We start from the raw sequence: 14,022 nt of genomic DNA, 5'->3' as shown, positions 1-14,022 counted from the left end.
TGCTTTGCTGATATTCCAAAGCAATTGTACTCTTATAAAACTTTTTTTTTGGTTATAAGAGAAATAATGACCCTAATTTGCCACTTCTGCTGCATGCTGAGTTTTTTCAAATAAAGTATTGGCTGTTTATATTGGAATACAATGGAGTAATAGATAAATAATGATGTTATTTTCTCAAGTCACAGTGGCAGTTATTCCCATATTCAAAAGCCATTACAATAACAGAAACAACTAAATGACAATTGTTATTTAAAAACACTATTATATTTACGCGAAATTGCTATAATAATTGTTATAATATTTAAGAAAGTTATGTTTTAACTTTTGAGTTAATGTAATATACAAGCTGACCTATCATTCACAAAATTAATAGCCACAGAAGTCGAGTAGCATATAAAGTTATCACAATTCAAAACATGAACTTGATATGGCTGACCTCACTAAAGTCACTCTACATCATGCACACGCACGCATGTGGTGGTGCACTTCAAAAATTTTAAAATTTTTAAAGAACAATTATAGAAATCTTAACAAAAGACCAAAGACAACAAATTTGTCTAACAGCAACTGTACTTGCATAGACCACTCCTACCACCCAAGACCTTTGAGCCCGGAAAGAGTGAGGAGGCCAAAGAGATGGCCTCCAGATCATGATAATTCCTCCTGAGAGTCCATCTAAGGGAATAGCAAATATTTCGCTCGCACTTTGGGAATAGGTAGCATCGCCAATGATACTAAATTTCTCCAAAACAGCAAACACCCGGGTCATGTCCCCGCGTTATATTCTTTTTATCATGTTGGCAGAAAGAGGATTTTCCGGCCTCTCTACAAATTCCAAGCTGTTATAATCATTGAAACAAATGGGGATTGTAGTTGGGCATTACATCACCTTCCTTCCACATTTCCTGTTTTGGTTGAGGCTGAAGCTGCTTCACTTGCCGCTTGTCCGGGGTCCCCATCCTTTCCCATTCTTCTCCTCCTCCACCCCTGGAGGCCAAACTCCTCTTTAACCTCTTTTAATCCTTGAATTTCGTTTTTGCATCTCTGTAGTGGGGCTAGATCCGATCTTCGCTGGTAAACAGCTTACAATCTTCAAATGCATGGTGTTTTTGGGATATGGAATAGTGTAGCGGGGATCTTTTTAGGACGGGTTATGGAGCAACCAAAAGGTTTATGATCGGATTTGATTAAATTTGGATTCTTAACTTGGCTACAAAACTCACATTTATATGGGAGGAATATGTTAAAGTCTGCACTAGAATGTGTTTAGTCCCACACTAATTATCTGTTGGACAGATTTTGGATACTTATACAATATTCCAATTAGTTTTTTTTGGAAGGTCCTAGGTCAAGAGATTGAATAAGGAGATTTCAAGTTTAGCCTTCTATTGATATTTCAATAGTTCCCCATTCTATTCTATGGGGAAAGAAACTTTGTCAAGATTTCCCACTCAATGGGTAAGGAAATTGGTCGGACAGACTTCTCTAGAATAATTATAGGCTTAGGGTTTGTTACCAAAAAAATAACAGCTGAGCAAATATCTCACCATGAGATTCCCAACGTAATCACTACCAATGTCAACTATTGGGCTCTTAACCTAGTTGCAGTAACTAGGCTGAACTGTTTGGAGATCCAATGAACATATTTTTTTTTTCCTCCCAAAACATGTCACTGAGTAAGTTTGCACCATGTAAACCTGCTTCCACCAGCACCACTGCAAAACCTACCATGGGCAAATATGAAGAGGCTTGTGAACTGATTCCGGTGGCATCGAGTTCAAACTGGTGCACCAGAGTTACTATGGTTTACATGGGAATCAATATGCCGTCACCTTTAAGCAATACAAATAATTGATACTCAAATAGCAGTATTGATTTTGCAGCATTATCCAAAGAATGTGTCACGCCCCCGGCCTGATATCACGAGCTGGGGATCGCGCCAACCGCCGGACACCCGTAGGAAACTCTCTCCACGAGCATACAAGGCATCTTAACCACACATCTCAATTATATAAATCTAAAATAATTTAACTAAATAAAAATATAATTTTTATTCCATTTACTAACTCAAGTCATAAGTCTCACAGTTCTAAATACGCAACGGAACAATAGTTTACCAACATGCAAAACTTAGTTCTTAAAATAACAAAACCTTGCAATATCTAACAATCATAATAAATGTCCAAGATAACAGTTCAACTTAAATGATCCTAATCTAAGATAGCTTGCGCCACAATCCTTCTAGTCGCTCTTCCATTTTAGAACCCCAATAGACTAGTTCTCGAAATCTGTAAAACATCAAGAAATTGTATAATGAGCTAAACGGCTCAATAAGTAATGAACATTCTAGCTAGATAAATCAGGCAATAATATGTAGAAAATAAATATATATGCAATTCCAAGGTACAAGTCAAATATTTCTTAAATTCTTAAGATTTTTGCACGGTTTCGAGTTTCTTTCACATATTCAATTCATCTTGTCGATCCTGCACTCTGACCACATATTCCCTGTGGCAGGGTCACCAACACCGACTAATTTTCGTGAGTCCTTCAGGACAGTCAATTGCTAACGTATCTGCCCCCATTGGCGGGGTCCTCAACATAGCCAGGTCGAAGTTCAATTAGTTCTCTATTTCATATTTCAGTTATGAAAACATGCAATGTCAAAACCAAATATCGTTCATATCTTAATTTCTTTCAATTTATCAGATTCAACTCAATAGCCAGAAACTATGACTACATGTTCCCTGTGGCAGGGTCATATCACCAACTAATCTTTTTGCGTTATCAATGTATTAGTCCCCATTGGCAGGATCCTCAACATAGCTTGACTGCGAGTCTGAATCTATTTCAAGTCATTATCTTTTCTCATATTATATTCAGTGTTCCAAGCTGAAAGGTACAATAACAGAGCAATCGAACACGATCCAAATCAGAAGCAAATACGTTAAATCAAAGTCATACAATATTCTAAAAATATACATATAACCCATGCATTAAATTCGTAATCACGAATTATTCGATTCGTAAAACATACATAGTTTGCCGATAAATCTAGTAAAGAGGTTACATTACTTACCTTGCGAACGTGATCCACAACAAATCCAATTAATTATGCAAATCTCTCGCAGAACCTAATATCCAAAAATCATATTCTTCTTTTAAAATTTATCATAATATATATATATATACATAAACTTAAATTTTAATATTCTCCTATGGCTGACCCTGCAGAAGTGCCTAGCACCTCGAATTCGGGTTTATACCCGTAAACCACCTCCTCTCTTTATTTATTTATTTATTATTATTATTATTTTCTTTTTTCTTCTTCTTCTTCTTTTTCTTTTTCCTTCTTTTTTCTTTTTCTTTTTCCTTCTTCTTTCTCTTTTCTTTTTCTTTTCTTCTCTTCTTCTCCAGAATCTTCTCTTGACTTCTTTGTTCCTTCCCCCCTTTCTTTTTTCTTTCTTTTTCTTTCTCCTCCTCTTCTCTTCTCCTGACTTCTTCTCCTCCACCCCCTTTTTTTCTTCTTCTTTCTTCTCCCGCGAAGGGAGGTCAGCGAGCTCGAAAGAGGCCAAGTCGAGGCCGACGGCGCCCGCGGCGGCCGGCCCTCTCTTTCTTCCTGCGGAGGAGGCATGCGCACAGGAGAAGAAGAAGAGCCCGCGGCGGTCGGCCTTCTCCTTCTTCCCTCTCTTCTTCTTTCTTTCTTTCTTTCTTTCTTTTTTTTCAAATGGTATAACAAGGAAGTGAAGGGTAGAAACCCTTACCTAAGCCCCGGCGAAGATCTGGCGGCTTCTTTCTGGCAGCAAAGGAAGAAGAAGGCCACCCAACAGCCCTCTCTCTCTCTCCCTCTCTCTCTCTCTCTCTCTCTCTCTTTCGGCGGCAACACGAAGAAGAACCCCCTCCTCTCCCTTTGGTGTGGCGGCTCTATCTTGGTGGCTTCAAAGGAGAAGGAGAAGAAGCCCTAAAACAGGGGCTCCTTCTTCTTCGGGATGGATTCCCTCCATCTCGCTGCCTCACGTGCGGCGCAACTTGGGACTGGGCCTGTCAAATGGACGGGGCCCAGTTCCAGGGTCTCACATTCGTCCTTCCTAAAAAAAATTTTCCTTCCCGAAATTTGCGTATATGCAGTTTTGAAAAGTTGAGGGTATTTCTGCTTCATCTCATCTTCCAATTCCTAGATAGCTTCTCTTTCAAAATAAGACTAACCTCCAGCCTTGGATTAAGATGCCATAATTCTTTTTCCGAAGAAATTAATTGCTCTTGATTAATTCTACATAGAAATTTAATTGGTTAAATGTATATAGGAGAAAGCTTTAGCATCAAATGCCTCTCATTTTTTCCCCCCCCCATGAAATAATGATCAATCTTTGTCTTAGAAAAACCTCAAGCCCTTTCAAATAGATAGATTAATAATGTCAGAATTAGAAATAGGAGATCCATGTTAAAGTATTCTAGGTCTAAGTCCAATCAAGTAACCATCAATCCATTAATGCTAAATTTAGGATGCCCAAGATTCTCCCAAGCACTGTCAACAATAGAAAACCCACGGGTGAAAATTACATAGCTACTTCCAGATTATTCATACAATCAACAACATTCTTCTCAGCTAGAAGATTAACTTTAGTCTTCCAATAATTCTACTTATCAATATAACTTCATCTTATCATAAGAAAGGTCAAATACCTCCAAATTTGGTTCTTTTTGTGGATGATGTAAATTAAACTTCTCTCTCTCATAAATAAAAATCAACGTCTTAATTTTGAATAAGAACATCAAGTTTCTTTGTCAAAATATCAACTGCTCTTGATTAACCGATCTATCAGAAGATTAGATCATAAACAATTCTAACCTGCTCCTTGTAGAATATTCATCAAAGTCAATGGATAACCTTGATTTCTTTCAATCAGATAGAGGGTTAATATTAATTGAAGAAGTTCAAGCTCCAAATTTATAAGAAAAGAGGTTTACACCAAGAAATTCTAGACCGAAGGTCAAAATTGATAGCCCATTAATTCTAGTCTCAAGATATTAAGAATTCTTTAGCATGACATAAAATTGGAGAACCTAAAATAGTATAACAACATCCAAAAATCAAAATATTTTTCTTTCATTTATCAAGGAGATCGTGCTACACAAGAAAATAGATCAAGTATTTCTACAACTAGCCGAATCAAAGAGATGGTACTTCTTACCAACTTAGAAATAATTCAGACCACTACGCTTTCGCTGCGCACTCTGATTCAAATTACTAAAATCCTTTGTATTCACTAATAACTTTTGATCAAAATACAACTTATATTATGAACTAAAGAGATCGAAATTTCAATTCAACTCCTATAAGTAAAAACATTTAGAAGAATTTTCCCATTCCTCCACCAAGTTAAAAGACCTTAAACGACACAAATGAATAAAACCAACTCGATCATCTCTCCTAGAGTTTCCTTCATTGAGATCTTTAGCATTTATTAAAAAACTTCCATCATAATCATGTAAGCCTCTAAAATTCAAATTTTTTATGCAAATCTAAATTTTATCAGCAACCACAACAATATTGACAAAAGACCCTAGATTGGCTTATAAATCCAAACTTTGAATTGAAATTTCATATACATTACATAGTTTTCGGTAAACATGAACAAGATCTATTATTTGGATCCAAAGATGATAATTTAAATTATTAATAATTCCACTTAGATGAATACTTTACAATCTCCAATAAAATTATTTCTTCAAGATTGATAATTATTCCTTAATTCTGTCAAAAGCATAAGCTACAAATTTAAGAGAAAAGAGATCTAGGCTAAAACATTCCAAATCCAAGATCAGCTAATGCAAAAACCATTAATCCTAGACTTAGGATGCGAGATTTCTCTCTCTCTCTCTCTCTCTCTCTCTTTTACAACAGATAGAAGAACCTACTAATAACATGATAATATTTAGTCAAAATCAAAAACACTATTCTTTTCTTTGACAACGGAATTCTCCTTAACAAGGAAACCCATCAGAAAATATTTTCCAATCACATAGTTAATATCGTTGATCATCTTAAAATAATTTAAACAACCAATATTCTCATAATTTACTAAATCACTTCCAATCAAAATCCAATCTACATTTTAATTTGAAAAGATCTAAAATTCAAATTCTCGGTAAAGCCAAAGAATAATTCTAGAATTTCTCCTAAATATATTCTCCATCTACACAGGAGTTTCATACATGATCCACATACAATGTTCAATCCTTGAAGAATATTTCAATTAAGAACTATAAAAATCTCTCATAGCCCAAATCTTAAACAATATTTCATATGTGAACCTTAGCTTATCACTGAATTAATTAACTTCAAGCTAAAAGTAACATCACCATATCCGATATCAATATGAACTTCCAAAATACTTACATTGCACAATAATATTCCATGACTAATACTTTTTTACTTAACTTAGTCAAAATCCAATTAATTATAACTTGGAATACAAATTACTCCACCAAGAAAACTCTCAAAATAGCTTATTCATACTTTGGCTATAAACACAGTTAGCTAGTATTCTGATTTCAGCATCACAAAATTCAGATAAGATAACACAAATTTACCACTAACAAAAGTAAACAAAGATATTTGTCTTCTTACCCAATCTCTCAAACTTTTCGACAAATTCTAAAAATCCTAAAAGCTAAGCTCTGATATAAGTAATCATGATTCCCTAGTAATCTTAAACCTAAGCTCTGATACCACTTAAGTTGTCACGCCCCCGGCTCGATATCGCGAGTCGGGGGTCGCGCCAACCGCCGCACACCCGTAGAAAACTCTCCCCACGAGCATGCAAGGCATCTTAACCAACATCTCAATTATATAAATTTAAAATAATTCAACTAAATAAAAATGCAATTCTTATTCCATTGACTAACTCAAGTCATAAAGTCTCACAGTTCTAAATACGCAGCGGAGCAATAATTTACCAACATGTAAAACTTAGTTCTTAAAATAACAAAACCTTGCAATATCTAACAATCCTAATAAATGTCCAAAATAACAGTTCAACTTAAATGATCCTAATTTAAGATAGCTTGCGCTACAATCCTTCTAGTCGCTCTCCCATTTTGAAACCCCAATAGACTAGTTCTCGAAATCTATAAAACATCAAGAAATTGTTTAATGAGCTAAACAGCCTAGTAAGTAATGAACACTTTAGCTAGATAAATTAGGTAATAATATGTAGAAAATAAATATATATGCAGTTCCAAGGTACAAGTCAAATATTTCTTAAATTTTTAAGATTCTTTTCACGGTTTCGAGATTCTTTCACATATTCAATTCATCTTGTCGATCCTGGACTATGACCACATGTTTCCTGTGGCAGGGTCATCAACACCGTCTAATTTTCTTGCGGTGAGTCCTTCAGAACAGTCAATTGCTAACGTATCTGCCCCCATTGGCGGGGTTCTCAATATAGCCAGGTCGAAGTTCAATTAGTTCTCTATTTCATATTTCAGTTATAAAAGTATGCAGTGTCAAAACCAAATATCGTTAATATCTTAATTTCTTTCAATTTATCAGATTCAACTCAATAGCCAGAAACTATGACCACATGTTCCTTGTGGCAGGGTCATATCACCGACTAATTTTCTTGCGGTACCAATGTATTAGCCCCTATTGGCAGGGTCCTCAACATAGCCCGTCTGCGAGCCTGAATCTATTTCAAGTCATTATCTTTTCTCACATTATATTCAGTGTTTCAAGCCGAAAGGTACAATGTCAGAGCAATCGAACACGATCCAAATCAGAAGCAAATACGTTCAATCAAAGTCATACAATATTTTAAAAATATACATATAACCCATGCATCAAATTCGTAATCACAAATAATTCGATTCGTAAAACATACATAGTTTGCCGATAAATCTAGTAAAGAGGTTATATTACTTATCTTGCGAATGTGATCCACAAAAAATCCAATTAATTATGTAAATCTTTTGCAGAACCTAATATCCAAAAATCATATTCTTCTTTTAAAATTCATCACAATATATATATACAAAAACTTAAATTTTAATATCCTCCCATGGTTGACCCTGCAGAAGTGCCTAGCACCTCGAGTTCGGGTTCATACCCGTAAACCACCTCCTTTCTTTATTTATTTATTTATTATTATTATTTTTTCTTTTTTCCTTCTTTTCTTTTCTTTTTCCTTCTTATTTTCTTTTTCTTTTCCCTTCTCTTTTCTTTTTCTTTTCTTCTCTTCTTCTCCAGAATCTTCTCCCAACTTCTTTCTTCCTTCCCCCCTTTCTTTCTTCTTTCTTCTTTCTTTTTCTTTCTCCTCCTCTTCTCTCTCCCGACTTCTTCTCCTACCCCCCCTTCTTTTTTCATCTTTCTTCTCCTGCGAAGGGAGGTCAGCGAGCTCGGCAGAGGCCAAGTCGAGGCCGGCGGCGCCCGCGGCGGCCGGCCCTCTCCTTCTTCCCGCGGAGGAGGCATGCGCATGGGAGAAGAAGAAGAGCCCGCGGCGGTCGGCCTTCTCCTTCTTCCCTCTCTTCTTCTTTCTTTCTTTCTTTCTTTCTTTTTTTTTTCAAACGGTATAACAAAGAAGTGAAGGGTAGAAGCCCTTACCTCAGCCCAAGATCCGGCGGCAAAGGAAGAAAAAGGCCACCCAACGGCCCTCTCTCTCTCTCTTTCGGCGGCAACACGAAGAACCCCCTCCTCTTCCTTGGGTGTGGCGGCTCTATCTTGGTAGCTTCAAAGGAGAAGGAGAAGAAGCCCTGAAATAGGAGCTCCTTCTTCTTTGGGATGGATTCCTTCACGTGAGGCCGAAACTTGGGACTGGGCCGGTCAAATGGACCGGGCCTAGCTCCAAGGTCTGACAGAATGTAAATGTACCACATTAACATACACACGATCACCTTTCCTTATACATACATACATAAAACTACACAAATTCTTCTATAATTTCAACACCAAAAGAAAAGGAAGTAAAATCTAACTTTATAAACTCAAAGGAACCTCTTCATAACCAAAGCTAGTTAACTTCCAACAACATCAAAATTTATTTTCATTTATTTTATTTATTTGAGAAAATGCATAGGAGAACCAATCTGCTTCCTTGATAGAATAAAAACAATACAAAAGGAAAAGGATGCAAAACAGATATGAATCCAAACTTGCTAAACAAATAACATATTCCCAGATACAGAGTTTCCATCTAACAAACTAACAGTCTCACATCTGAATATGGTAGACGACAACAAAGCTTCACAGGCAACGATTAGACATCTTCCAGCTTTATAGAGTTTCCAGCTACAATTCATGCCATCAGTGATTTAGACAATGAAATCCACGCCGAACCATCTGGATAACCAGATTGGTTTTCCTCACACGGGAAGTCTTTTTGTTACGACAGCATGAAGATAATTATCACCACTTATTCTTTGTGATTTCTATTCATTAGAATCACAAGCTTAAGTTTCTTAGAAAACATAGGGTATCAATGCCTTGACATTTTTAGGGAAATTCTGGAACTTGGAGAGGTACCACTTTCTAGTTGCATAACTCCTACCCATTAGATAAAAGATGGTGCCCAAGGTGAAAGAGCACGCATACACTGTTGGAGAGATCAAAGAAACTCCCACAAAATCTATGATTTCAAAGAGATAATGAGGGCAGATCACCAAATTAAAGAGACCTCCCTTTGGTATTTTGTATCCCTTGTCACCCTTCACCCTAAGCTTTGAGAGGAGGAAGTGGTGGTAGAAGTTACCCATGATCCCTACCAGAAAAAGCACCACCCCTGCATACTCCAAATTGATGGCCGGTTCTGAAATGCCCTGAGTCAGATATTGAGCATAAATCATGCTCACAGTGCTGATGAAATAACTGGAGGATATTAAAATAGCCGAGTCAAGAACCATCTGCCCGCTATATTGATGAATAAACAAGACCTGGAAAAATAAATCAAGAGGAAAGATAAGCTTTTTATTACCCACCTTAATAAATTTAGTAAAGCTTAACTCTAATATGGATTATAGCATGGTTCTTTCAATTAAATTATATACTCAAGCTGGGAAGTTCAGATACGACAGAGCATAACTATAGCATGGACATTTATACTAGTATCAGCCTGAAATCCTGCTCTCATTTGGCCCTGGGTTTGGCCTATAATTTGCTGCACTGCATTTTCTATGTAGAGTATTGCAGGATATTTGATATTAAAATATCATTCTTGGGAGGGAACTGCTATTACTGCCTTAAGGCCTATTAAGGAATGCTTCGGTTTAAGTCTCTCCTGCATATCCTAATCATATTTATCCATTCTGCAACTTACCAAGGAGTAAATAGAAGACATGAAACCAATGATAGGTTTAAACAGTGAAAAATCTATTGCAATTACCAGGCCAAGCCAACTATTCATAAAATGATAATAAATGAGATATTAGTAGGACTACAACTTGGGCGGGTTAAAACAACACCCTTTCTTTTCCATACTTCCAAATCAGCCAAATAAATTGGTAGCCAGATCCATGATACCATTCATATGCATTTAATGGCAAATTCACACCTCACTGAACTGGTGCCGAAAGCCATAGATGAGAAGACCTACCTTCAACAATCCACCCTCCTCTCTCTCTCTCTCGCTGTGACATGCAACCCACCTCTCCAACCTAATTGTCACCCTCCTCTCCCTCACTCTGTTTCCTTTCTCTCACCAATCTCACTCCTCTTGATCTTTGTTTCCCTCACTACTACACAAAGAAGCTTAGGCCTTCTAAAGATGCTGAACTGAGGCACAAAGGAAGGAGAAAGAGATTCTAATCAAGAAAAGGAAGGTAAACAAAAAGAATGACAAAAAACCGTACTCAATAAATTGTTGATGCTATATTTAATCATTTTCAAAACTCACTGCGAAGTTGGAAGAGAACATGATAATGCACTGCAAAAGACTGCTACGACAAACTCCATTAATTGGTTGAACTTCTGGAAGTTCTCCAAGAGAGGACGTTGTTTGATAATCTAACAGATGTATGGATAATAATGAGTTAAGGATTTCATGGTGGGACAAAAATCCATCCATTTCCAGGGAAAAGATGTTGCTTTGGTCTTGAGATTACCTCATAGCAGGGTGAACAAAAACATGATAAAGAGTCACAAGTTCATCCTTAAAGAAAAAACTATTTCAATGAGGACACAATGACAGAAAGACAACAAAGAGATGATTTGCTCTTGGATAGATAAATTCATAAAGGCGTATTTTGAAGTCCTTGTCCTTTATATCCATGTTATTGTCTTTCTTCCCCAAAACGAACATGTTTATCTCTTAAACTGAATTTGAGGCAAATTTTCCATCCCCTGTCTGAGTTATTCACTTGGTATGACTTATAAGACTCAGTTGGTTGAAAAAAAAGTATGGCTGAAAAAAAGTAAAATTGACACAAATTTTATTTATTTAGCTAGAAACAGTTAACATAAGCAGACGGAGATGATGATAGACCTTTGCTCACCACATTACCACCACAATTATCTTGGATCCTAGTGCTCCTAGAAGTTCACAAACTTAGTGTGCACTCCTTCAAACCTGACAATAATTTTCATGATGCATGGTAGTGAAGATGATGATGTAAAACTCAAATTGGCAATGCAGTAGCAATTAACTAAAATAGCTTTTCGAAGAACATACCTTCTGAATCCTAACAAATTTGAGGTTTTTTGTGACTGATTAAATCGACATGGCTAACCAAGGGAAGATGCATAATCTCAAGGGAAAAATATACACTAGGAGGAATCCATTTTTGACAAAATATTAAGAGACCAAGCACCAAAACAGATAGGTACATTGGAACAGAGTTACAAAAGAGTGAAGAAGGCAAAAAGTACAAATTCTATAACCTTAATAGCATATCTTTGGGGATTTAAGTAGTACATCACTGAAATGATTACATGATTTCTTTCTTTTTTTTGATGCAATTTATATGATCTCATCATCGAATTAAAGTCATTTAATCACCAAGGTGATTGAAGAAGATTGACAAGATGATCCTGCAGAGTGCAGACTCTCGTTTGAGATAACCGCTGAATCTCATTTGAGATGACTGCAGAAATTCTCGAGTTGGCTATAACAAGAAAAACATTGTTTTTGTTTAAAGTTGTCATTGTCAATGGCCAATAGAGGATAAAGGGAAATGCGATGCAAAAGCATCATCTGATAGTGTGGAATTCGGTATGTGAGCCTAAGTCCGGGGAGCTGGGCCTCAAACGCTTGGAGCCAATTAAACTAGCATTGCCTGCAAAAGTTGGGTGGAGGTCCCCATATGAAGATAATGTGGGTGGCGGAAAATATGAAAAGCCAAGTCTTCTCTTTCTGAATGGAGGCAATTCTGGTAGTGGTCGTAGTGGCAGCATTTATTGATGCTATAGTCACGGTACAACACCTCCCATCAATTAAGCACACAGAAATTAATATGCAAAAACACCTAAACATATGATTTGAGTGCGAAGAGAGATTTTCAAATCAATTATACACTTGTTTTGATGTAGAAACAAAAATATATATGTTACACAAGTTCAATTTTACTTTCTCAAGGTTAAATATGCTTCAAGTTATTTTTTTTTAAGAAAGGAAAAAGTTTTGAGGAAAAGCAAATTTACCATCATTAGCAACTTAGACGCTCTATCACACCCCCTATGTATTTTAAAGGAAGACAGAATATTGCAAATTTATCATAAAATATAGCGATACAAGATAATGATTCAAATAATGCAAGCTTCAACAATATGTGGTCATTAATGACATACGTGGTGGGCAAATGATCAATAGTTTGGTGTGGTTGAGCAAGAAAATTAGGACAGGTCTCTGTCTATAATAAATATTGACAAGTTTTCTCAAACATTATGTCTTCAATATTACCCACGATTTATTTCCTTGACAGTCCAAATTGCACTGAGGTTGGCCATTTGGTAAATCAAAGGTTGCCAAAGCGACAGTTCAGAAGATGCTAACGATGATTACTTTGGAAAATTAACAGCAAAGAGAACGCACAGTTCCGACTGTTTGTAATAGTTTTTGTTCTCAAACACAAAGAATATCTCAGAATCAAACGAACCAAAATTAAAAATAAAATATCTGGTACCAAAATCTAAGAAGGAACTATATGTTGAAAAACAAATAGGTAACACTAAATCGAATATAAAATGATTTCATTTATATACCTCGAAGACTCTCTTGAAGAAATGAAGGCTGAGAGCCAAGCTGAGCAATTGGGACCTCATGCCGGTGACGACGCCCGGAACGGCGAAGGAGGCGACGGCGGCCTCGAGAGCAGGCGAGTACAGCAGCAGCATTCCGGTCCGGCCGGAGAGCCGCATGGGGTTGGGGCGCGGGGGAGGGTTGGCGTTCCAGAACTTGGAGTACTGGAGGTGCTTGCCACTGACCTCGGAGAGGCCGGACAACGAGAGGGCGGTGAAGCTGATGACGGACATGGCCGCGAGGAAAAGGGACGGAGGGGGTGGGTAGAGAAAGTTAGGCAAGATCGTCGGCATCATCACGGCTTCCTGCCCTCGCTGCTCCCTGGGCTTTTTTCCTTCCGCACCGAATGGCTTCTAGGACTAATGATGTAATAGAGTTCTCATTGAATCTTTTTCTTTTAATTCTAATCCTACAAAATATTGGATTATGATTGCACACAAAGTATATACCGCATCTTGTTCAGTGTCTATACCTATTGTACCACTGCTAGTTGGCCTATCTGGCTCTACCTTTATGGTTTTTATATGTCCCATAATTTCATTCTTTTGGTTGTCATTTAAATATGCCTGCCACCATCCTTTTAACTGACCTATAAATTCAGCTATTATGAATTTAACAATTTCATGATCAGTGTTACCATTCTGTTGGCAAATTGTTGAATACATCATTATTCTATGTATTACATCTAAAATCTGTTTATCAGACATTCCATCTATATTCCATTCATAGATGTGTTTTCCAGAATAAGAATTCTGAAATGGTTCTCTCTCCTCATGTAAGACATCTAATGGAG

General features: G+C 36.9%; 1 protein-coding gene across 1 annotated transcript; it reads right to left on the bottom strand.

Moving 5' to 3' along the window:
* Positions 1-9,020: 9,020 nt before the first annotated feature.
* Positions 9,021-13,598, bottom strand: LOC103697798 (3-oxo-5-alpha-steroid 4-dehydrogenase 1). The gene is made up of 2 exons (XM_008779731.4): positions 13,193-13,598; positions 9,021-9,930 (listed from the first exon to the last, which is right to left on the bottom strand). The coding sequence occupies exons 1-2, from the start codon at positions 13,523-13,525 to the stop codon at positions 9,460-9,462; spliced, it is 804 nt and encodes a 267-aa protein (XP_008777953.2). The 5' UTR covers positions 13,526-13,598; the 3' UTR covers positions 9,021-9,459.
* Positions 13,599-14,022: the final 424 nt, after the last annotated feature.

Source organism: Phoenix dactylifera, unplaced genomic scaffold, assembly GCF_009389715.1.
Source record: "Phoenix dactylifera cultivar Barhee BC4 unplaced genomic scaffold, palm_55x_up_171113_PBpolish2nd_filt_p 001222F, whole genome shotgun sequence".
In the NCBI taxonomy this organism is placed as follows: Eukaryota; Viridiplantae; Streptophyta; class Magnoliopsida; order Arecales; family Arecaceae; genus Phoenix; species Phoenix dactylifera.
This window is presented reverse-complemented; position numbering and strand designations above follow the sequence as displayed.

Excerpts from the sequence above, each read along its gene's own strand:
- LOC103697798 (XM_008779731.4), bottom strand. The coding sequence starts at position 13,525 with ATGATGCCGACGATCTTGCCTAACTTTCTCTACCCACCCCCTCCGTCC. Across the intron at positions 9,931-13,192 it reads TCTTCAAGAGAGTCTTCGAG|GTCTTGTTTATTCATCAATA; the intron begins GTATATAAATGA and ends TTATTTTTCCAG.